Source organism: Phalacrocorax carbo, chromosome 4 (assembly GCF_963921805.1).
Source record: "Phalacrocorax carbo chromosome 4, bPhaCar2.1, whole genome shotgun sequence".
Lineage (NCBI taxonomy): Eukaryota > Metazoa > Chordata > Aves > Suliformes > Phalacrocoracidae > Phalacrocorax > Phalacrocorax carbo.
Genome location: NC_087516.1, coordinates 7,807,225 through 7,833,134, shown reverse-complemented (window position 1 = coordinate 7,833,134; position 25,910 = coordinate 7,807,225). Strand labels below are relative to the sequence as shown.

Sequence of the window (25,910 nt, the reverse complement as noted above, 5' to 3'; positions counted from 1 at the left end):
ACAGTTTAGGAGAGAAATTATCTGACTCTTCTCCCCAAAATTTGCTAAGGAAACCTATTAGGGAGGAAGGTATAAGGTGAGTTCAATTCTTTATTTTGCTTCCCAAGTACGTAATGTAACTCTTTAAGCTCCTTTTAAAGTATTATTTTGTTGATGCCAGCTATCAGGAGGCATGCTTGTTAAATGCAAGTTCTAGATGGCAAAACAAATTTTTGCTCAGTGAAAGAGATGTTTAGTATAAACAAATGCAGCTGTTTAATATGATGCACTTAAGGGGATGTTATTTTTCAGTCTTGTACTTTTCCCCCTGCTGATGCTTCTTCCCCATTTTTAAAAAATGATGAGTTTCATACTACTGTTGTTGTTAGCAGGATGCCAAGATTAATATTCCAGCAAATGATGCTGGTTTATCATTGTGTAAGTCTAAGAGCAGTGACTCAGCACACACAATATCTCTACAGCAGAGAAAAGAAAAATAGTTCTACAGGTTCCTTATGCGGGTTTTTACTGACCTAAAGAAAGCTGTAAAAAAGTGCTGAGCAGCAGAATGAAGGCATTTGTAAAACATAGATAAATATGGTATGAGATTATTATTTGTCAGATTATTATTACTATTATTGAAGAGAATGCTTTTTATTCCTTCATAAGATATACTGGTGTTAGCTGAGGACTCATTGACTGTTTGTTTATGTAAAAACCCAAACAACTAGATGGTAAAAGCAGTATAGTGTGTTTAGTATACAAAACACTTTTCTTCACCGCAGCGAAATAATACTCAGTCAGCAGAACAGAGACAAACATTTGTGAGAGCTGATAATTAGAGAGAGAACACATAGTAAGTAAAATTAAGAGAGACAAGTCAAAAAGGACACAAACTTTTCAGGTAAATATTTTGCTTAACTGCTGTTTACTGAGTACTGGAAGGTAAAAAGCAGAATGGAGTGCATGCAAATACAATCACTTGTTGCCTGATCTGTTTTTTGAAGGAAAAAAAAGAGCATTGTGAGTCTTGTATCAATCCACCTTCCACAATTGTCTGTGGAAATTTGTAACACTCTTTTAGCTGCTTGATGTTATGTCCTTTTCAACTAGTAAATTTTCAGCTATTAGGAACATGGACTTAATTTTGCGTTATCTTTACACGCCATGCAGAAGCAGATTTTATATTTCGCTATTGACAGTTAGCTGTGCTGTCTCTTTAATCTGAGGGACCAGGAAAGGACTTGGATTCTGTTTGTCGTAATTCTACAAACCCACGTGCAGCATGAAACAAATTGTCCCTCCCTGTGTTGTGATTACCCGTACATAAACTGGAAATACTGATAGTTGTTCTGTGAGGGCTTTATAAGAGTCGCTGGCATTAGAAATTATTTTATCTTTTTTACAACTTGTATAGATACCCTCCCAAAAGCTATCTGCTCAGTGGTGGAAAGCTAACTCACACAATTAAATCTAAACAATAACTAAAATGTTGAGAGCTTTCTCTTTGCCATTCAGAACATCTGCCTCAGTGTGCATGTAAAACACATACCAAGGCTTGTGTTCTAAACTATCTGGCATCTTCAGTACTTTCTTTTTGTGGGTTCAGTGGACCGTTCACTGTTTGCCTTTGTTTGCAAACACAATAAACAGTAATAAAAAATGAAAAAAAAAAATGTTTGCACATATTTATCAACTATTATGTCAAGTATTCTGTCTGCCATTACAGCCAGAAACTTAGTATTTTTGCAAAACAGGTGTTGAAATATCTGTAAATTTAAACATTGTAGTTGTGAATTGCTGTTAAATGGGAAAAAGTAAGTAATGTTTGGCAACTGGTGTCCTTTCCCCCAATTCTTTGCAGGGATCGCAGTGTGTAATGTGCCAGCTGCCTCGGTAGAAGAAACAGCAGATTCTACCATGTGCCACATCCTGAACCTGTACAGGCGAACCACCTGGCTTCACCAGGCTTTGCGAGAAGGCACGAGAGTACAAAGCGTTGAACAGATTCGGGAAGTGGCTTCTGGAGCTGCCAGGATCAGAGGGGAGACCTTGGGCATTATTGGATTAGGTATGTTGGCTTGAGAGGAGGTTTAATACCCTCACCTTCAGTTGCTTTCAAAAAACTATGAAGATTTGAGCTATAAAAATGGAACACTTAGTTCACTCCTTTCCATGTCAAGTATTCTGTGTAATACCACCTCATTCCTGGTGTTTGTGTGTCAAATGTTTTCCCCTTAGACATCATCATTCCCCTCAGAAAACTTACTTTCTTGCAGATATTCTTTAAGTTCTTTTAATTTCTGCACATCTTTTCTGTTGCCGTATTGCCTGGTGTCAGGCACACTGGTTGTAAGAGGAGGAGACATCACTTCCCCTTTCCCAGACAAGGATCCTGCTACTTCAGCCTGCTTGACACATGTGTATGCTGTATTTCTCGTCTGTTGTCATATCGGGTTCTGTTTGTGCTTTTTCCTTTTTCTGTTTTTAACATATCTGAAAAGTCTTTGCTACAGTAACAGCCTGCAGTACAGTCATTTTGTGCGTTTGGTTGAGCTGCATCTGAAATTGTATTTCAGCTCAAGTGAGAGGAAAAATATATGCAAGAAAGTTTGAAATGTTTCCCGGCCTAATAAAATCACCTACTTACCTCTCTGAATGGCCCTAAATGTGTTTCAGCATCTAACAGATGGACAGGCTTGCTTGAGATCAGTTAATTACTGTCTGTTACAGAAGTAGAGAAAAAAGCCAAGCAAGTCAGTTTCTATATAAAAATTATTCTGTCATGTGTTTGTGTTATCAAAGTTCTGATAGACTGTGGATGTAATTTCTGTAAATTCTGTAATCCACAGGAATTAATAATATGATTTTGACAGCAAGGCATGACTGTTCAGTTGCACATTGCTGTCAAATAACTAAAGCCACATACTCTTACTTTTGGAAGCTGAAAATAGCCTGGCGTTACATAGTACTTATTGAAATGAGTATGCAACACACCAAAAACATATTCACAGTGAAAGAACTGGCTTTAAAATATTACTTTCAAGAAGTTAGTCATGAAGTTGCTTTCTCAAATCTATACCTGTGTAATTATGCACCTCATTTAAACACACAATAATTATCGCACTCACAGTCACAGCGTCTGTACATAAATAATAGACAATCACTTGCAGTGTTTTAAAAATGGAAATGCGTACCTAGTTTTTGAAACTTAAGCCTTGGCTCACATGCTATGTGTGTATTTGCTGGAGATACCTGTCCTGTTGGCATTGCATTTTTTGTATCACACAAATTCCAGACTGAGATTAGAAAAAAAAGTCATTCATTGTTCACTTAAGTGAATTTTGTGTGTGTTGTTTTTGTTTTGAATGACTGAAAAGTACAGAGAAACAAATGGATAATCAGATTGCCAATATATGTGCAAAGCTACGTGAAATGCTAGGTTTTGGCTTTAGTTTTAAAAAGCAAGCCCTTTGTGTGCACGGTATGCTAAAAGGCTAGTAAAATCTGATTTTAAACGTACACATCTGTTACAGTTATTAACCAGTCATTTCCTCTAGCCTTTTATTGTTCCTATTTCTTTTCCTACAATAGAATATTCAAAATCTCAAGGAAAATTAAATTCTAAAGTCAGTTTTGAAAACTTCCACTGTTTCTTTTTGTGCATATATGTGAATAGGCACAATATTTTGATTCTGACCTGTTCTAACAGACTCCTACGTAGCTATGTATTAATGAAGAACAAAAATGTAGTCTTAGAAGATGTGGAAATAGGTCTGTACTAGACATTACATTTGAGACCTCAGGCACTTGGGCTGTGATACACGCCTAAGTATTAATCTATTACAGACCACTGCAAGAGGCTACCTGTCTCTAGTTTCAGACTAAAATGTGTATTTACAACCAACTTCAAACGACTTTTACCCTTAGGTTATGTTTCCCTACTAGTGGCCTCTTCCCACGTCTGTAGTTTTGCCTCAATTTATTATTTTATTATTTAGACATGCCAACGTCAGAAGTGATGAACCACTAAGAGGCTATGAAGTGGATACATTCCCCACAAAATAAACAGTTTCATCAACTGTTACTAAGTCCATCTTTTCTCTAGTTCTGTGTGGTATTGCTGTTTCTGTCCTCCTTGCTAATGTGTGCCTGAGATCATCTCGTATCCCAACCACAGCTGTACGTCTCTATTCTTGTGTTAAACTTGTGGTCTCTTCAGCAGTGGGTTGCTTAAATTTATCACTTTGCTGCTGCAACAGCTAACTTGAGATCTTCTTCACATCTGTTCCTGGGCTTTTCTCTTGTTCTGCCAAAGAGAAACACCCTAGCTCTTGCCTATCTCTGTTCTAGGGAATGGCTATGTCATTCCCTCCAAAGCTTTAGCTCCTCACTTCCTTATCCACTGGTCTGGCCAAGTTTCATGACTCACTTGCCTTTTCCTTGCCATCACCCACTCTCTTTTCTCTGCCTCCTCTCATGCATATTCCTGCTTTGACACTTGGTCTATACCACTTAATCCTATTATTCCATGCCCCTTCTTTAAAGTTAACCCCATCTCTCATCCTCTGCTTGTATTGAGCTTGAGGATAAGTAAAGACTCAATGATATAATGCCTTCTTCATGTGCTTGTTGGATACCATCATTGTTTTGTGGTTTGGTTAGCCTCTGAGCTCCTCAGGGCAGAGCCTGTGTTTCTTTGTCTTTATGAAGTGTGTGATTCTTTGAGTCTTACATAAATAATAATATCACATCATTAAACAGCTGTCTTTGTCACTTTTAATCTTTATTACTATCCAGTGTCCTATATTTCAAATGATGCATCACAAGCTTGGATAGTAAGCCCTGCATTTAACAATAAAAAAGGCTACGTTTTCACTTTGTATCTAGACATTTAGGGGTGGTTTTTTTAAAGGAGAATATTTATGAGCAGCAGCATGTAAGTACTAGGATGAATAGATAGCTGGACCTGGTTCTGCTGTAATGATCATTTTACAGCAGTGAAGGCAGTGAAGTCACACTCCCTTCCCCTTCCTTCCCAGTTACAAATGCTGATGACTAATAGCTAACGCATGTCCTCACTCAGGAGAGGTGAAATTCCTCCAAATAAATTTGTCTCTGCGTCATAATGAATGTCATCACTCAGTTTGTCTTTCCTCACCTGCTATATTCCCTCAACAGTCCCACGGTCCTGTCTAGTTGTTGGCCAAAGTACTGATCTGCATTATCAGACAATATTAAGGCTTAAGACTTGGGTGGTGTTACCATGCACCCATAGCAGTCCTACTAGCTCTCTTAATGTGCTCAGCAGGAAATGTAACAAAATGGTACTCTCCACGTTTCAGAGTTCTCCAAGAGGGAAGAAAAATTACCCAGATTCTCCATTACTGTTGCATAGACAGGAAAGAGCTGCTAAGTGAAAGCACTTTTTCTTTCCATGCAAGTCTGCAGGCAGGTCATCAGTATTTCCATGGTATTAAGGGCATTTTATAAAACTTTGTAATAGCAGCACAGAGTGCCCATTCTTTGCCCAAGGGCTGGGCAGGGTCGTTGACAACTGCAGCTACTGTACTGTCACGCTCAAACCAGGTCATTGGCAAGGTCAAGGTCAGAAGACACCTATAAACTGGGAGGCTTGGGGAGTAGATGGGTCAGGCTGTAACAGGAGACCCAGGTGTTTTTGATGAGTCTCTCACACTTGGTGTCACTGAAATGATGCATGGCCTTTGCTAGAGCTTTAGATCTCTAATTTCTAAAATAGGCTTTTGTTGCTTTCTGCCTTTTTTTTTTTTGCACTTGTATGCAACATGCATTTTCTGCATTCTTCCCACACTACAGACCAAGAAGTTCATTTGATATTTTGAACTTCAGAATGTGCCTTCCCTGGAATCATCTGTGAATATTCATAGCAATTGTATATGCTTTTTAAGATAGAGTTGTCCTGAAAGCGGGATGCTTTGTGGGATGCTGTTTGTTCTTGATATGCTGAGGTAGGTTTTGAGCCACACCTCGTACCCAGGAGAGTCTTACATAATAAAAGTCTTTCAGGAAAGGAAAATTCCATCGTAGGTTTGTGGTTGTACTATATTGTTTAAAAAGGAATTGGCAAATTGCATGTGTCCACCTATGTATTTGTTTAATGACTAAGACTAAATATGAATTGTCAATTGCGGAAGAATTTATCCGATAAAGTAACTGTAATAGGACAACTCTGGCTTGGAAGTACCCACATGCGATTCCCAAATGTTTCAGAGGAAACTGTGCACATTGAAGAAGGCTTTGCTTTGTTAGCCTGGTTGCCATGAATGGAAAGTGTAGCTTTAACTGGAGAGTCTGCTGGAAGAGATTTCACTCTCGTGAATCCCCTCAGGTATTATTGTTGTAAAAAGCATAAAAAAGAACAGATGACAGAATATTGTGTGTTGAAATGAGTGGAGCTGGAGTAAAAGCGATATGCTTCGTTTAAAAAAAAGAAAGGTTGCAGTTGTGTGACTGGTTTCTTGAGCTGTCAACATGCCAACATTTGAAAATAATAGCAGTTGTGCTGAAAATTATCTAATTCAACTTTATAAAAAACAGCTTGGAAAGCAAACAAATAACATGTATGCAAGTATTGAAATAAAATATTTTGAAGGGTATTTTAACTTGGTGTCCCCAAAGAAAAGTGAACAGTCCCCATCAGATTGACGTACTGTTTAATATTCCAAGCACATCTGTCACTGAGCACTGCAGAATCGCTGTGTTCAGGTTAAATGATCAACAAAAAACCTTTCTTCCTGTGGCTTCTTAAGTTTATTCAAAGAGAAACTGAAAAGTGGAGGGAAATCCCTTCAAGCACAATTGGAAAGAGATGGGATTTCCCTGTGTTAGTTTGATCCTTTTTTTGAACAAACTCAGATGTTACAAAAGAAAACTTGTTGAATTTTTTTTTTTAAATGAGACATGATTATTATGGTGTACCTGGGGATGCTTTTGGAATGTCTTTATCTAGCATTTTTAATACTGTAACGTGAGCATCTAGTGGGTAGTCTTTTAATGTGAAAATGTGTTCGTTCTCATTCTTCAAAATACCCTTACTAGATGTGCTAACTTTTTTTTTACTCTGTGTTTTACCGGTAGCGTGGTGAAGGGAAATACACACCTGCTGATACATGTGGTATGGAGTCATGCCCAGACAGCTATTTCAGGTGCAGCTCTGAAATATGACAGTAAGGGAAGTGGAACAGCGAAAGTGAAGGTCCATGTGAATATCAAATGGTACCGCACTCTTCTTAACTAGGTGCCATATGGTGGACTGTATTTATTCATCATTTAGGTAGATGGATACAAAATTTTTTAAAGCCTTAGACAAGATTCTTGTAGGTATTTTAATGCTGAAAGGATGTTATTCAAAGTGAAAGAAAGGAGATTGTATGCACTGAGAATGGTTGAGCTTCAGATTAAACAAATTATATTTTATTGCATCCATTTTTGAGGATTAATTTTATAGCTTTTTATTAAAGCCAGCTGGTCCGACATGGGTAAGAATAAGTCCCTGGCAGGATGTGTTAAAAAGCAGTAGTGTTTTACCATAAACAGGCCCAGCAGGCAAACCCTTGTATTACACAGATTATTGCAGATTACGTGACATCTTCTGGCATTTCAGATCTCCGGTTGCAAAAGGTGCAAGCCTCATGCTTTGTTTTGAACAAGGCAGTGTGAAACAGCCCAGATGTAACATTTCTGATCTTAGTGATGATTTCAAGTGGGATGGGAGCCGCCTCGTTTTTATCCTCTTCCAGTTGCTGTACAAAACACTGTGGTTCAGTACAAGCGTTTGCAGTAGGAAGGAGGAGGCTATCTTACAGCAGCTGCTTCACATCTGTTCTCATTGCATGTTTATCTTGTTCTAGGGCGTGTTGGGCAAGCGGTAGCACTACGTGCCAAAGCCTTTGGCTTCAGTGTGATTTTCTATGACCCATACCTCTCAGATGGCATGGAGCGTGCTCTGGGACTGCAGCGGGTGAGCACTTTGCAGGACCTGCTGTTCCACAGTGACTGTGTTACCCTGCACTGCAACTTGAATGAACACAATCATCATCTTATTAATGACTTCACCATAAAGCAGGTAATAATCTCTGTGGGCGCCCTCCACACCAGTGCTGGTGGCTGACACTGTATTGTGTTTATTTATGTAAACAGGCAGCTTCTCATTTGAAATAAATTTATTTTCTTTTTCCTACTTTGGGATCAAGCAGGTTTATAACTGATTAGGAAATAGCTGGTGGCTTACATATTGTTGCTTTTATTGTCTTTTGCTCAGTACCATTGCATTTGTGGAAATAACTTGCTGCTTTTAATGTTGCTCAGATTTAATAAAGTTGCATTTATGTAAAAGCGCTTTTCCTCTGTCTTCTAGTAGCTACTTCCTTTACCTGTGTATTTTCAGGTAGCAGTTCTGCCTTTCACTCTTGTTCCCCAGCTTGAGTGCCTTAGATGCAATTTAAGGATTATGACTAAATGGCTCCCCCCTGTGCTCAGTCCTGATGCTTGCAGAGGGCTTCATGGATGGATCGCATTTACAGGATTGCATTATTTAGAAAAATAATGTTTCTTGGAATTAGTACTAACCTGTCCCTCAAGTCTTAAGTTCAAACTGTAGGTGTAGCAACTGCTCCGTTATTGACTAATCTGACAGTAAGCTTTTTCATTAAATGCCTAACTTCTGATTCCGACCTCAGTGTAAGAAATGTAACAATGAGATGTAAGAATGTAGGTAGTGGACAGGAAAGAAACTCTTCAGATAAAATAGTTGATTTTGTTGTTCTTTATATATGTAGTGTTTGTAAGTGTTGGTAACAATGACAGTACCACTCTTTTGCAGTAAAATCATTGCTTGGCTTCTGAGAAATAGTTGGCACCTACTACTCTTGAACTTCAGAGAACTGAAGTAATTAATGAATGTGTTCCACAGTCATGTAGGATCATGGCAGAAAACTGACAATATAACATGCTTCTTGATTTGAGAGTTTAGGGGTTTTGCAGATCCATCCCAACATAAAATCAGGGTTTTGGATTTAAAACTCTAAAAAATTAAGAAGTTTAAAATGCAAATCTGTAAGAGAACAGAGCTCTGTCACCCTACCTTGAAGGTTCTTTTTTGTTGTGTGCTCAGGTACACTTAATGGTTATTACACAGTTAGGTGTCTTTGCAAGCAGACTTCTAGACCCAAACAAGCCACATGGAATTTAGCAGGACCGTCTGGAGGCTTGGCGGTGATCACTCGTTATACAGTGGACTGCGAAACTTGGGCCAGCGTGTCATGGGAAGTGTTTGAGTGGAGATGGATAAATGCGATGAGCTTCAGAGAGGGTGTAGTGCATTAATCAGAGAAACAAAACAGGTTAAAACTGAGTGACACCATCCGAAATGAAATGCATATAATAAAGTCTGTACTGGAAAGAATGTCATAAGCATTTATCTTATTTGCTTTCCTTCATGATTGAAGCAAGGGTTAAAATGTTAGAAGATAGTTCTTGCTTTGGATAAAAGTTTGGATGAAGCAGGCTGTTTTGTAACAGCTGATGTGAAAGCCATAAAATTCTAACACCTCTGACTGCTTAGGTTGCATAGAGCAGATCTTCTGAATCTGCATGAAAAGGAGCAGAACAGGTTTTTCGGCTGACAGATTGGCCTAAAATTTTTAGAGAACATTGCATGCCACTTTCGTCCAGTATTGCATGCTCATTTAATAACCAGCTTTTAAACAAAGTACAGAGAAGTATGGTGCATCTCATTTCACTAAAGTCTCACCCTGAATTAATTTTGTTTAGAATCTAAAATTACATAACCTTAAAATGTCTTTGATAATTTGGTGTCAGCCTTGTCTTTCAGTAGCTTTTCCCTTTAATTAGTCTGCATTCTGCGTAGCCGTTGTGCTTGGTCTTGTAGACCCAGAGAAGTTCAGAGAAGCGTTTCAAGCTTGTGTTATCATAGAATCATTAAGGTTGGAAAAGACCGCTAAGATCAAGTCTAACCATGTTTATTGAACCCATGATAATCAAGTGTTCTTAAGGAGGCTGAGGTCATCTTTAGTTTTTACAGATTTGAGAAAAATAAGTGCAATTTAAATGCAGTACATTTTTAAAGCAGCTGTGCAAGTTTGGTGTAGGTGAATTGTAACAGCTGTAAGCAGTTCTAGCTGTGAAGCTCTTTCAAGCTTCCACCCATTGTTAAGGGGGATCTCCAGCTGCATCCATCCTTACAGTTTTTCATGAGTCACGTAATTCATTCCCACTAGAATGCATTTATGCAACCATTTTCTGTTTGATTTGGACTTGTCTTAGTACTAGCTTTAGAGTTTTGTAAATAGTCCTAAGATGAAAAGTCAGGCAAGGTTATTAAGATCAGACAGAAAACTTTAGCAGGGTTCACTTTGATTAAAATTTTTGAGTCCTTCAAAGGGCATATAAATACACTAAGCTATACTTAAATTATCTGTTTGTAAGAGCACAGAGATAGGAAGGGTATATGTGCTCCCACGAGCCTATATGGCATGTCTGCTCAGCAGGTGTGATTGTCACTTGGGTGAGCCCTCCTGTGCTAGCTTTGGTCTACTTCTCACAGCTGACTTAAGCAGTGGAGAGGCAGTAACAGTTCCCATCAGGAATGTCTTGTTGTTACTACACCAGCTTAAGATCATGCCACCATTTCTTCACTGTTCTAATTACCAAGTCAATTATATAAAACTTAAAGAAGTATCCTGAAGTTCTGCTCCCATAAGTGGACTTTGCTTTTGCTGTATAGACCAATGGATGGTTCTCCTCTAAGCCCAAGAGTGTGCAAATGGAGAGAGGCAGGGCCACGCTAAACCTAGTGAGTTGGCCAGTAAAATATGGTAGGTTTTTTTCCTTATAACCTTACTGCAAGCATATGCATGTTAATTGTTTAACATTTCCTATGATCTCATGTCAAAAAAAGTCTCTTAGCTGACTTTCATCCAAGCTGCCTTGTTGTTCATGAATTTGGCATTTTGAATCAGTCTTTCAGAGGAAGGATCCATTTACATAAGCTTTAGCTTGATGTGTAGGTTTCAAGTAGTTGACTTGGTGTCAAAATGTTGGGGTTTTCTTCTTCTTATGGTGAGAGATGGAGTCAGTACAAAATGTGATTTTTATCATTCATCTTCACCATGGTTGCTGCTCTTCCTATGCATACCTTCATGCACAGAAATGCTTCTGAGATCAGAAGCTGTGTTTGAGACATCTTGTAAAAGATGAAGTATTAGGGTGGCTGGAAGCAGGTTGTAGTAATTTATTTTTTTTTCCGTACCATCTCTCTTATTTAAACTGCCACTTTGTTTTCAAGTTGTGGATATGTTATGGTGTAAATTCTTGTAGTTCTCCCCACACAGTGTCATCTACAATGCTAATCTGCACAATGCACAGCACAGCTTCTCTCCTGGGCACGCAGCGTTCTCAACAAAATTCATTTTCATGCCTTTTAATTGAATAATATAAGAATTCTTTAGACCTTTATTTGAAGAGACTCACAGGGAGGAGGAAGCTGAAGTAACAAAAATAAATAAAACATAGCTCTACTGTGTTTCGGCAGCTGAAGGGAAAAGTGTTTGAAAATCCAAAAGCATTGATTTTTCTGAAAAATTCATGTAGGTTTTTGTTTGTTTGAAAGTTGAAAACTACAAAATATGAATTTGTTTAAGAATGTGCTGTAGTTTGTCTCATGCAATTTCACAGTGAAATGAAAAGGCATAAAATGATCTGTCACTTTCATATGCACAGTTGTATCTTTTGATCATGGTACTGCACAATATCTGAAACAACGCTTCTATTAAAAGACACTACTTACAAGAAACAAAAGGTTATTAAGTGCTGTGAAATAGCATTTTATGTTAGAAGCATCACATTTTGTGGTACTTTCCAATGGAAAGGGAAGACAACTGTTACAGGTTAAATCAGCTGAATAGCCTTTGTTGTAATGGATGCTTCTTTTGAGTAAAAAAATAATGCCACAACGATTTTATTTCATTTATTTTTATTTCATCATTCTTGTTTTTAACTTTCCCTAGATGAGACAAGGGGCTTTCCTGGTCAACACAGCTCGAGGTGGGTTAGTAGACGAAAAAGCACTTGCACAGGCCCTGAAGGAAGGAAGGATACGAGGGGCAGCCTTAGATGTACATGAGTCAGAACCATTCAGGTGCTTTTCCTTTTCTTTTAATTTTATTTTGTTCACTTTCTTATTTTTAAGTCTTAGTGCATGATACAATCAACAGCAACAAGTAAATTGAGTTCTCCCTTCATTTGGTAGCTAAATACTCCTTAGTCAAGCAACATGAATCTGTGCAGCACTGGACTAATGCAAATGTAGATGGAGCTTGCGTATGTGGTCAGAAGTGACAAAAGTGACATCCAAGATTTAATTCCTTAACAAAAAAAAAAAAAAATCCAATGGGGTTTTTTAGTAGAAATAGCAGGGACTTGGGTTCAAGTCCTGGGCATGGCTTTGTCATGGATTTGAGGGGAGTGTTCCTTTGTTATTGGTGCAACTCTGGAGGCAATTAATGTTGATGTCTGAACAGACTCTTTCAGAAAGGAAAGAGTTGAGATTTGGTGTGAAAAAGAACTATTTTATGACACCTTTCTAGAGGAAGAGACGTACTTTTGTCCCAATTGCCTCTGCAGGAAAGCCATAAATATAACAGGTTGCAAAAAAGTTAAGGAAGGTGGTCAGAGTGCAGGCTTGATTTTGTTTTACCCTTTATCAGGGGAGCAGTAACTCTGCTGTCATTAGCAGAGCTGGTAGCACAAGCCTTAGTTTTCAACTGAGGCTGGGAGGTCCAGCGCTTTAGGCGGAAACGTACCACTCCCCGAAGTGGCATTGGTATTACATTATCAGGACTCATAACCAGAAATGAGCCTGTTTGATATGTCCTTGAGTCTTGAGCCTGAGTTAGAGTTTTGAGCATAGACTGCTGTAGCTCAGTGCTTGTGTGTAACAAGCCTTTTTCAGTTGTTCAGTCTGGGCAGGGAGAAATGTTAATTTGACTAGAACAATCCACCTAAGTTTTTGAAGAGGAACAGATTCAGGACTTGAGGGCAGGTTGTAAAGACTGGAGAGAGGACAGTCTGTCTCATAACAGCTTGGTGGAGGGAATAGAAGACTTAAAAAAATAGAATAATATCCTCTTAGGTAGAATTTTCATATCTACTGAGATACAATGCCACATCACAAATACTTAATTTTATTTATGCATACCCTGCATTCATTTACTTCTAAATGTAGTCATTACAATGCAGTAGTGCTGTGCAAAGCCAGTCTGATGGCTCAAGGGACTTTCAGCTACATATATTCTTCCCAATTCAGATCTCAGATCTGCACAAGCAGACCATTGCACCTATAGGAAGCCCCATTTACTGCATGGAGATGCCATCTGCAGAGATTCAGTTGCAGGATTACAGCCACAATTTCCTTTGGCTTTAGTGCTGCATGTCTATCTGATCGCAGCATGCAACTCTTCATTCAAGAGTTTTGCCAGATATTCTGATGTTTATTGAACTACAGATGAAATCTATCATTTTGTGAATTATGACCAACTCTGAAAGCACGTTTTTGTCTTAAAATATTTGTTCTCCTGTTGTTACAGTTGACTGTAAGATTATTAAAACTGGAAATAAATAGGAGGAGCAAGTTTCCATTATTTGCAGTTTCTTTATTCTGTATCTGTGGTGAAGCACTTTTACACAGATTCATTGCATTCCCTGAAAATTGATCTGTACAATAGATTTCCTTCTTTCTATGGAGTTTCTATAAAGGAACAGGAAAGAAAAACTAGTTAAAAATAACGGGGGAAAAAAAGCCTGAATCATAAAAAAAGTTGAGGCTGCCAATGGACACACTTCTTATTTGGAAATAATTGTAAGATTTTTTTCTTTAAATGACTAAATGTCACATTGACAGTGACTTGAGAGAATAGAGCTTTGTTGACTAATGCAGTAAAAGTAAAACTGTGATGAAATAGACAAATGGAATGACATCCTGAATTGATTTGGGTCTTGTTTCATGCATTTTTGCACCAGAACTGGAGTGGCAGTGGCTATAGATAGCAATAAGTGCATTGGGCAGAAGCTAATGTTGCTACTATACTTAGGTTCTACCCTTTGAGTCTGAGAGGTGATTGTTGCTTATTTATACCATGAATAGTGTATTAAATTAACTGACAGAATTAAAAACAAACCCAACAAGGAATAGAAGTGCAATTTTTTTTCTATTGTAGAAATCAATCTATTAATCTGTGTATGTACAAATCCATGTGGATCCCCCCCCTTTCCCCCCACCCCCAGATATCTTTTGTCATTTGATCTTGTTTTAAATCTTCATTTAGCTTTAGTCAGGGCCCCTTGAAGGATGCACCAAACCTGATCTGTACCCCACATGCAGCCTGGTATAGTGAACAAGCCTCAATTGAGATGCGGGAGGAAGCAGCACGAGAGATCCGAAGGGCGATCACAGGTACTAACTCAACTTATTTCCTCTTTCACTGCATACTTCTTTTTAACCAACTTTTTTCAGTCTTGAAAGATGCTGAAAAGATCCAGCCTTAGGTTTTGTTTACCACTTTGAGTATTTGGAAAATAGAAACGAGCAAATACCCACTAAGTTTGTTCTCAGAACTGGAACAGATCATTTTGGAGGCTCTTTGCAATTACAAAGAGAAGGCAGGCACTGCAAAATAAGTACTTTTAACGAATAACAGAAATGTACTTATGTGTGAAAAAGCCGCCCTTTTTTTTTTCTTCCATTTGATGGGTTTGACTGCAAGTCATCCAGATATTGCTGGTACCTTTCATAGGTTTTCCTAGATGCCCCCTTATACTTGCAACGAGCTGTTCTATTTCCTTTATTCTTTTCTCTTTGGCTCCTTTGTATTTTCCAGGGTTCATCCCCAAATTTGCCTTAGAGGACGGTCTAGAATTTCAGTGTCTTCAAGGCTGTAATGTTCAGAGAAAAAGCATCTAGAGCTTCATGCTGTTCCTAGTAGTGCTCATATCTCCACAACTTACTCTCTACGTCAGAACAAAGTTTTCAGTATTTTGCTGGGAGGGTACTCTATTGTAGATGTTCCTCTCTTTAAAGCATTGCTAAAGAAGTCTGGCATTTTAAAGGGCAAAGTCTCCTTGTTATATAACTACCATGTAATTGTAAACTGTTCACATAAGAGAAAACAGCGATGTCTTGGACATGCACTGCTAATAAATAAAATGAGAAGAGTGAGCCATTTGGCATTGGTTTGAATCCCTTGTAGCCTAAAATAAAAGAAGGGATTTTCATACTGGAAAATGATTCATTAAGCACTAATGTTCTCTCTTTAGTAGGACTTTGCTGTTTCCCCCTTGGCAATATAGACTGAATGCTCTGCAGAGATGAAGGGCCATCTGTGTCACCTTGAGAGCAGCTCGGTGCCAACACTTTTCTCTGCTATACAAAAATCACTAGCAGTAGCCCTTCCTGTGTCTTGTGCCTGAAGAGGCTGGGCAGTTTAGTTTCATTTATAGCTTGTGCAGAGAGAAGATTTCTCTTCTGGGTGGTGATTAAAGGCACCTCTCAAATTCCTGATACGAATTGCCCTTTACAGGACTATTTCTCTCTGTTTCAGAGGTAACCTAAAGAGTCCGACCATCCCTTTGCCGGAGTTGGTCCTTGTGCTTATACTCCAGAAGAACTCTAATGTGCATTAAGTTGTTGCGTAACTATTGCCTGCTCCCAAATAGCTTTGGGAGAGGTTGCACAAACCAGCATACGATACCTGCTTGGGGGATGATTGATGTGCAAATAAGCATTAATGTAGGCTAAGATCTGAAAACTGAGTAAGAGTCAGCTCTACAGAGCTAGTTTTATGTTAAATATTGTGCAATAGCCCAAACACGTGCCTGGGCCAATGGACCTGTATTTTCTTAAAGTGCTTGATTGTGCTATCAACAATCTAAATCACTGATTTGTATTGAAGCTGTCAGCACTTCAGGGTCTGCACATGGTTTGTAGTAAGATCAAACTGAGGCCAGCATTAGGGAGGTGAGAATGACATTGAATCACAGTGAAACAAATGTAGGAAAGATACAGGAAGTGTGGGATAAAGCTGGATATGTGAAAGCCATCGGGGAACACATTGGGGAGAGGGTGTAGAGAGAGACTAATTGGAAAAAGGTCTACAGTGAAGGAATGCAGGCTATGACTACCATCTGATGATAAAGATGTTAAGTGGTGCTGCTGTTCCCAAAAAGGCAATGGCATTCAGATGTATAAAATAAAAATAATAAGCAGAGATTAAATATCTTTAAATATATTTTTGAACATCAAAACATTCAAAGTATTACGTAAGGAGGAGCACTGAAAACAGGGAAGAAATGGGAAGGTATGCATAGCAAGTGAAAAGGTTGTTATGAAATAAGTTTAAAATAAATACTGTTTTGTAAGAGGAGACTAGTAGAACATGCCTACAGAAGTTAGCAAAATGAAAAATGAGGGGAGAGGAGGAAGGCATGACTGCAGTTTAAAAATACTTGAGAACGATGAGCATCAGAAAGAGAAAGATATTATTTAAATTTGTGGACAATGTTGGCAGAAGTTCAGATGGATGTATATTTCAGCTAAATTTAGAAGATGATTTCTAATGAGGAGAATGGTAGGAATTCACCCATAATGGGGCACGTACCTCATCTTGTCCCATATTGAACCAAGAAGCCCTTTCGACTTATACATAGGAGACGTGAGAAGTTCTAGTGACATAAGCACAAGTCATGGAGGAACAAGTATTTGATAGCAGCCGCTAGACATAAAGCAATTCTGTAAAAAGGCTTTTCTACAGCCCCATTATGGCCGGGCTGATGCATAGAATGAGCAGGCAGAGTAGTGAGGTCCTTAACCAAGTTTCCAGTAGGAAGTTGGACTGAAAGAGCCTGAATTCTTCTCATAATGGAGCATGGTCTGTTTTTGAAAGTGTTTCTGGAGTACTCTTGCCAAGGGTAGCAGAGGTAGACTTGAACTCAGCTCTTTCTAACTCTGTGTGTGCAAATGCACAGTAAGATTAAATGTCAGAAAGGGTACACCAAGACAGATGTCAGGACACAGGCTCCAACTGATTTCCCATTGAAATTGGTGGAAATATTCCTGTTGCCATGAAGAAAATGTGTATTGTATCCGTTCATGTAATTTTTTGCAGGGCTGGAGATAGTTCTGCAGCAGGCGTTCAGAGGCTTGTCCAGTATGTGCTGAATCAGGTTGAGAGATTTTCCAGTACCTGTGTCTTAAAACTTCAGTTAAACTTCAGAGGTTAAGCAAAAGTTTTGAAGAAATTAAGAAGGGAGTTTTCTGGTGTATTGTCAGGTTTTGTAGGAATGAAAGAGATGGCTGAGGATTCATACATTATAGTAAATAAATGTGAAGAGCAATTGAGGTAAAGGGGAAGGTCAGGAGAACAGGAAAAAAGTGTTGATCATATTCAGGTCTATGGCAAAATCCATTCAGAATCCTACACTCTTCAATGAGTGGTTTTATTGCTGTTACACGTGGAAGAAAAAGGAGGAAAGTGAAGTCAAAGAAGAGCAGGAGGCTACGCTACTGAATCTGAGTGGCAACCATGCTCCAAATTCAAGTTTTAGCTTCTTGGAAAGTATGAATCTTGTTGATTATGGTTTTATTGAGACTTCGTATACAAGAGACAAAGAGAAACAGAGAAATAAAAAATATGCAGAGATTTTAACCGTTATTAACTATGTCCCAGATGAGGGGAACAGTGAGGATCAAAAATAAGCTCTTAGTGTGATTTTGTATTGATTTAAATATGCAAATATTTATAACTGTTTTTAACATAGATACACTAGGAGCATAAGGCATACAACTTTTGTGGCTTTTTAATTCCTCTCCCTCACTTCATCCTAGGTCGTATTCCAGACAGTCTGAAAAACTGTGTTAACAAAGATCACTTGACTGCAGCTACACATTGGGCCAGCATGGATCCCGGAGTTGTTCATCCAGAGCTTAATGGTGCTGCATACAGGTAAGCATGCTGCAGGTGTAAAAGAAATACCTCCTTAATTCAGACATAGGTGTTCAAGAATAAATAAGACCTTCCTATTAATAAATAAAGTGGTTTTGGATTAGGCCCCAGCTATATTGTTTTCATAATTGTTCCATTGAGGAGAATAATCTTGTTTTGCTAGTTGAAGTCAGTCATGCAGTGTGTAAGTATGTTTTCTTTTCTTACCTTTTTTGTGTGGATAGTAATATCTGAACAATACACAGTTTTTTGTTTATTCAAGTAAAAGAATTCTGGTCATCTCCAGTGAGTGCAGTGGAAGTTTATGTTCCTTTTGCTGAAGGTAATGATACTGCAGTAGGTTACAGAAAGACTTTTAATAATAAGCTATTGTTATGTGGTTTTGTGGACTCCAGACACACGAGAAAACAAATAACTTTGTAGTGAATACAGTGGAATAGTCTGTGGTGATTATGAAAATGTGTTTAAAATGGTGTTTTGTAAATTACACATTTAATTTTTGAGCAAAAGCATTTGAAGGACTTGATCTATGTATTCTCAATCAACTGTGAAAGCAGCTCTTAATAATTAATAGAAAGGGGCAATTTTTTTACGTCTGATATGTACGTTCCTTAGTTAGTTTGCTTGAGAGTCTTTCTCTGTCCCTTTGTCCCTAGCAGCTGTTCTAACTGCAGGTTTTTCCTAGTAGCAAGCTTCACACTATTTTTATTTATGAAAAACATCTGCAATTTTTTATCTTCCAGTATGGTATTTACTCATAAGTAGGATGAAAGTGGCTGAGAATGCTACAGACATCTGCTTCCCTCAATGCCTTGAGGGAAGGGATAGTGCAGTACTTCCATTATTTTTTATACCTCTTTGTCCCAATCTCTCCGTTGCCCTTCTTCATACATCTTTCTTATCGTTGTCCTTTTTAGGAGGGCTTCCCCATACTTTTAATAGAGAGAGGATTTTTTGTGTGTGTTACTCTATATGAGAACGCAGCTGTGCAATGCTGAGAAGTGAAGCAAATCTGTCATGTCCCAGTGACTTCTAACAGTCTCATCAGAAAGTGATGGAGAGATGAGGGGGGGAGCATCACCACCCTCTGCCGTAATCTCCTTATCAGTAGCTGTAAGTGCACCAAAGGAGAAGCATGACTTTGATCAACATCCATGTATCTCACATCACATCAAGGTGGTCATTTTTTTAAAAAGTACCCATAGCCCTAAATATCTGAAGAAGGGTGTCTTTATTTCCTTAAACGAAAAGTTCAAGCACACGTGTTCTCCTCCACATGGGATGTGATTTCATTGACTGCAGTCTGGAGTACTTGGGGCAGAGCTGAATGCAATTGAGGCTTAAAGGCAGGTGTTGCTGAACAGGGGGTAATAACTCCAGCCCTGTCATGGCAGTCAGGAACAGAGTGGTATGCCCCAATAAAATGCACTTGGTTGTTCTCATTTTGGGGGTCACAAGTCCAGCAGAAGCCGGCTTCACAGCTAGAAATGGATTTTAACTTAGGAATGTTTTGGGAGCTAATGATCTACAAGGTAAAGACCATATGTATTTAGTTTAAGCAGGATAAGCACAGAAGCTGAATGCCTTTTTTAGACATGTTTCAGTAAAGAAAATTTGGTGTAAACAAATTCTGACGACTATTTTCAAATGCAAAATAAAACTCATTCGGGGAATTTTGAGGGAGAACTTAGTCATACAACAAATATCAAAAGGTTTTTGGAGGGGTGATAGAATAGCGTTTGAGTGTGGGTGAAGGCAGTTATTATTTTGTGCGGTATAAAATATGCGGCACTTGAAGCTCAGGCTTTATGGAGGAATTGGTTCCAGAAGCAGTGTTTGCTGATGCTTAATTCCTACCTGGATTAAGTACAGAATTTTAATTGATTGTTCAAAACAAATTTTTCTGTCTTCTCTTTGCAATCCAAGATTACATTCAACTGGATTAATTCTTTCACTGGCAGTATGATGTTTCAGATGTGCTAATAACTGTATCACAGTCAAGTAATTGCATTAGAAAATAAGACCTGGGATAATAATTTATATGTTAAAAAATGCAAATAGTTATTTTGGTGAGCTAAAACTAACAAGGTTACTTTTTTCTGGATATGATATACTTGTATTTTGATGTAGGACAGAACTCTCAAATTATCAGATATTATCGCAAGTGAAGAACTTCGAGCATTCATCAGCAGAATATAATCTAGATCTTCTGAATATCATCGTATTCTGTGGAAAACAAAACCATTTAGTGTGTGAAATGCAAGACACCCTACCAACACAAAAGGTCAAGCAAACAGGACCTATCCCATGAGTAAAGATTAATGGTATTTCTGAGAAGGAACTACTTGTAATAGTCTTGGTGAAGCAGCATAATACACCCAGCTTTTGTGTTGTTACTGTGTATGTGTTACTGAGCTGCCTGTCAAATAACCTCCTGCCATTTCCTCTGTCACAGAGCGTGCAGGTTATAGGCAAAGTGAAATTTGACAGCCAGTGAACAGTGATTGTGCAATTTATAGACATGTTGACGTATCTATCTGCCTTCTAACAGGTAGAAGATGAGAATGTAGAGGTACTGAAGAGGTGCTTGGATGAGAATAGTTAGGTGTTGGTAATTCAGGAGTTATTTCATGTTGAGGTATTTCACTGGTGATTTTCAGACTCTAAGATAAAAGTGTGTGCTTAAATTTTTAAGCTCTTTTGGAACTGACTCAGTTTCTTGAACAGAGCTTAACACTGTGAATTCAAGGTGCTTTTGTAGTTTAAAAAAATCTGTAGTTTTAAAAAATACAGGAGAATTAACATAGACATTAAAGTTGCCTTTCAGTTGCAATTAAGAGGGCTACTGTATTTTTCTTTGTAAATTAAGACTGTGTGGGAAAGGAAGAGTATGAAGTAGCAGAGGAGATGTAACTGATCTCTCGCTTCTGCTCTTGCGAAAATTTAATTAAGTGGACATTTTACCTGGAAAACATTTCAGCTTATTGCTACCAGAGGAAGAAGAAGAATTGGAGCAACTTCATGAAGTGCTGGAGGGAACATATTTGTTGGTTAAGAATAGAAAAGCAATAAATAGCAACATAAAGGAAGGTTATGTAGGATAGAAATGCCCATGTGTAGAGGCTGCTGAGTTTACATGTTCTCCTTTCAGAGATAGGATCTGAACGACACTGATGATTACATTTAAAAAGGGACAAAAATTATGAAAAGAGCATGGAAAAATAGGGTTAGGAGTTGCCAAGCAAAATGCAGTTTCTATACAGGGGTATGTCATCTGGCTGCTGCCACTATATGGCTTTAGGACAAGAAAAACAATGTTAGGGTTTGTGGATGTTACTAAAAGTCTGTAGGAAGCCTGTATCTGAGGTGAGGTGCTGGCAGGTAGAATTGGAAGTTATAATAACTTGCTGTCCAAGGGGAATATTTTTATATACAGAAAGAATATTTGGAGTCAAAGGAGAATTACAGTTGTGTAGTTTGAACTGCTTAACGTGCTCATAAGGCAACTGTTAATGCTCCTGATCCAGCACCATCCCTTTTCACAAGGGGAGGCTCTGACTTCTCTTTGTGAGGGAAACGCAGCTGCAGAATTTGCACTCTCCTTGATTTCTCCCAGCTCCGGTGTGCTGATGCTCAGGGAATGTGTTGTTAGAAAGCAGAGTTTCTATGTTGGAAACGGTCGCCATGTTGGGATTTTAAATGGAAGTTGTTGTCATGTCATGTTGTGTTTTTTGCAAAGCACCTAAAGTAACAGATAAGCTGTTTCAACATCAAATTTGAATAAAGAAACCCACACCCAGCCTGACAGTTTTCATAGGAATTGAAGCAAATTTTATTAATAAGATTCAAATTGAGGTGTTGAAACAAGCAACTAATTCCATTAGCAACTACAAATTAATTCTAAGGAACCTCTCTGGAGAAGGAATTAGCATAGGAAGCCCTATAAATATGTGTACAATTGGGAACAAAGTTCTGGCCTGCAGGTGGTGTGATCTTTCACATACTGGTTATCCATCCCGCATTGCAGTCAGTGGTGTGATCTGTAGGAATCTTTCCCAGGATAACCAGGCCAGTGTATGGTATCTTCATCGTCCCTGTGCTGTGTCATGTAGCCATGCTGAGTCCCTCTGGCACAGTGTTTGCAAAAGGCAGTTCCTGTGATGTTTCTGTGATGGAAGAAAAGCAGAACAAATAAATGTGCTTTCATCCAGTTTTTTTCCTCTGAGTTTTGCATAAGTTCTGCGCTAATTTTCTGTCGGTTTGAGGGAACTTTGGATGAGCAGCACAAGCATGTGTTACTTCAGAAAAGATGCTACTGAATCGGGGTGGAATTCCCTGATGCATTCTGCGTTGAACTCTCATGAGAAGAAAATCAACAGCAGAATAATGTGATATTTGAAAAAAGCTTGACTAGACTATAAGTGCCTTTTGTCCTATTTAGCTTTAAGTAAATACTAGGGTAGCAAATGCCACAGTAAGTGGTAGGTTTGTGTGTTTAGGCTTTTAAATGGATAATGCTCTCGCTAGGATGCTTGGGGGAGCAGAATACAGCAGGCAAGAATGAGCGGTGAGTGTGCAGCTTTATGAGGGGATAAGCGAAGGGCCAGTGTTACGTGGCCAGTGTGAGATAACTTGTAAATTGGTGTCGAGGTACTTGGCTAAAAATTCACCATGTTTTCATTAAAAGTGTTCATGTGTACCTGTTGTTTATATACAGCAATGTCAAATACCGGTGTTTGTCAATTATGGGACTTGAAACCGTAGATTTGCAAAATGATTTTTTGGCCTGATAATATCAGATTCATCATAAAATCAAGCCAAATCAGAGGGTGATTTTTTGTTGAATTTGGAAAATACTTAGGCCTCACTGTTCATCCAGAGGGAGTAACAAATCTTTAAAACCAGCCATTGTGGTCTGCATCTCTGTTTCCTGCAGTCTGCCTAAAGCGGTTATCCTCTCTATAACCGGTACTGGTTCTCTTTCAGACCAGTACAGTGGCAAGTTTGATGCTGAAAAAGTTACTTGTGTGTAATAGGCTTGAATCTGTCAGTTTAAGAGTGTGCAGGTATGATTGCTCTTTTGCAGGGCTATCAGAAGGCTACGACTGCAAGGTTAGTTTAAACAAATATTCTTCCAAACCACAACAATGACATTTCAAAATTTCTATGTGAGAACGAAGGAGGAAAAAAGTCCCCGAAGGTCAACTTGAGGAAAAGTCATAGAGAACAGAGAGGTATTGCACGGACCCAGCCTGAGTTGCCTCTTGTTGAGGCATACTTTGAGAGGAGTGATACTTCCAGGTTGCTTCCTTTGCTAGGCTGTTACTTGTGCTATTAAGTCTGAAATCTGAAGAAACAATTTCGCAAACCTTTATTTCTCACTAGGGTAAAATATGGCACCTTTTGCTTTATTTAGGAGCACCTGCATATGGTATCTCCTCTGGAGCTTAACCGTCTCTCTCACTGGTCTGAAAACAAAAGAAGCATCTCTGTGGCTCTAGAAGGAGGCAAGGTGGGCTATTCGCTCAGTCATCCCTTGGTTTTAATGTGTCTTCTCATTTTTTCTCTCAGCAGGTATCCCCCAGGCGTTGTAAGCGTGGCTTCAACTGGCATACCTGCAGCAGTAGAAGGAATAGTCCCCAACCCTATGTCTTTATCACACGGGCTCCCTGCTGTAGCCCACCCGCCCCATGCTCCTTCCCCCGGCCAAACTGTCAAACCAGAAGCTGATAGAGACCACCCAAGCGACCAATTGTAGCCTACGAAAACAGCATTCCCAACATCGGAGATTTCAACTTCAGCGTGTGGAAAACAAACAAACAAAACAAAACAAAACCCTGGATTTTGATTAAAGGCAAAACCATGAACTTACAGGAGGAGACGATTATTATTTTAGAAACTGGTCCAATATACAGTATAAAAGGAAAAGGTGGGAGACAAAAAGAAGATTTGGAAACATTTTTTCCTCCGTATAAATTGTAGTTTGTCCCTGTCCAGTGGACTGATTCACTGTTTCTGTGTCCTATGGGTTCTTTGTTAAGCAAGAGAAGTTAGTAGTTAATTATATCATGAATGTACTTGTCTGTGTACAGTTTTTAGAACATTAAAAAGGGTTTGTTTGCTTAGCTGTCAACAAGGAAAAACATAAGGGAGGCATTCAGCAAACCAATTTTGAGATTAAAAATCCTTTCTTTTATATTTTAAAACATGCCCAAAAATGAGGCAGTTGGCAAACTTCTCAGGACAATGAATTTTTCCCATTTTTCTTTCTACGCCACACAGTGCATTGTTTTTTCTACCTGCTTGTCTTATTTTTTAGAATAATTTAGTAAACAAAAGAAAAACAGTTTCTCCTAATTTTGGCATGAATTCCCTTATTTCAAAACAAAGACAACCTTGCAAAGAGATTTTGAGGAAAATAAAAAAAAAAGGTTTTGTATAAACGAGCATTGTGCTTTTTGTCACCAGTTAAAGTATATATTATTGGTGGTATGCGAAAAAGGCACTAGACTACTGAAAAGTAGCAGCATTTCATTGCCTACATTGATTCCTTCCTGGTAATGTGGTAGGCTAGCAATATTTTTGGTTAAAATCATGTTTGTGACTGTAACCATTTGTATGAATTATTTTAAAGAAATAAAAATCCCAGACAAATATCATATGTGTAAAAATTTTTATTTCTAGTAACTGTTTATTCAACTTTTATTAGGTTTCTTAGCTGTAATTTTTAAACAGATGCTGTCAAGTATTTCATTTCTAGCTTTACTTTGCTCTCTGTTGTTTGTAATACTGTCTTGGAAGCCTGAAAAATAAAAAAAGTAATTCTTTCCATACCATTTTTCCCTTGACATTTCGTAAATGTTGATCTTTTTTCCTGTGTTTCTAATGGAGTTTGAAAATAAGATGGATTTTGATTTGTACACCGGCTTCATCAGCTACAATATGGTAACAGCATTTATGCCACCACTGTGGGCAGAGCAGAGGAGGTACAACAGCAACACAACAATAATAATAATAATAAACGTCTTTTGCCGAAGTCCAACGTGAGAAGTGTCCATTGTTTTATTTGCTTTTGTGATGATGGCAGCGTGCAGCAGGACGTAACTGTATTTGCTACGTTGAAGGCGTTTGTTTCTTGGAGCACAGGCAGAAGTGTTTTCCAGGCAGGTTAGGTTTCAGCTGGAAGCTGGTTTGGCCTTTTCTGTGCTCCTGGATAAGATGTCCTTCGTCCCTACACAGTTTTAAATAAAGGCAAGACGAAAGTTTAGCTGCTGCAAGAAGGAAATCCAGGACGGGCAAAAGTGACCCTGGACATAAACCTCCTTGGTGGTCTCTTGTCTATTTGTTCACTATTAACCTGAACTAGTAACCGCACCAAAAGTTAGCGAGCTCTCTGTTACGGGATCTGTGAAAAGCTACTGTCCCCTGTCCCTGCAAGTCTGCAGAGCTGCCTCCCCTTCTGCTAGGAAAGTGCTGGGAGGCTGCGAGTCAAACACTGAAACTTGCGGGTCTGTACCCAAGGAGCACCACATGAAGTGAAATTTTGTCTCCGTGGAAGAGCGGAGGGTTTTTGCCTTGAACATTTAGAGCCAAAAATGTCATCCATTGCAGCTCATTTGATGGTAAAACCATCCCTATCCCCTCCATGAAAAAAAGCAGAGAACAGCCCTAAAGCTGCAAGTTGCCCCAGCAAAGACGCTTCTGACGGCTCTGTGGCCAAAAACTTGCAAAGAACCAACTGCGGTCTCCCACAGCCCGAGTAGGATTTCCTATTTCATTGGTAATTCGTGTTTTAAGATGCTGCTTTGTCAGGCTGAAGATGCTTCTTTAATATATGTAAACCAAACATGTAATGTTTGCCTGCAGAGAGTTGCT

At 38.7% G+C, this 25,910-nt stretch overlaps 1 protein-coding gene across 9 annotated transcripts in view; it reads left to right on the top strand.

The window, feature by feature from the left end:
• The window catches only part of CTBP1 (C-terminal binding protein 1), a 248,832-nt gene extending 223,755 nt beyond the window's left edge, over positions 1-25,077 (top strand). For 8 of the 9 annotated variants that reach the window (XM_064448932.1, XM_064448933.1, XM_064448937.1 and 5 more), the window contains 6 exons: positions 1,844-2,050; positions 7,872-8,086; positions 12,048-12,178; positions 14,364-14,491; positions 17,918-18,035; positions 23,607-25,077. In XM_064448932.1, coding sequence (XP_064305002.1) covers positions 1,844-2,050; positions 7,872-8,086; positions 12,048-12,178; positions 14,364-14,491; positions 17,918-18,035; positions 23,607-23,793 — 986 coding nt within the window. In that variant the 3' untranslated portion in view covers positions 23,794-25,077. The remainder of the gene's footprint in view (positions 1-1,843; positions 2,051-7,871; positions 8,087-12,047; positions 12,179-14,363; positions 14,492-17,917; positions 18,036-23,606) is intronic. The other variant, XM_064448934.1, reaches the window with a different exon arrangement.
• Positions 25,078-25,910: the final 833 nt, after the last annotated feature.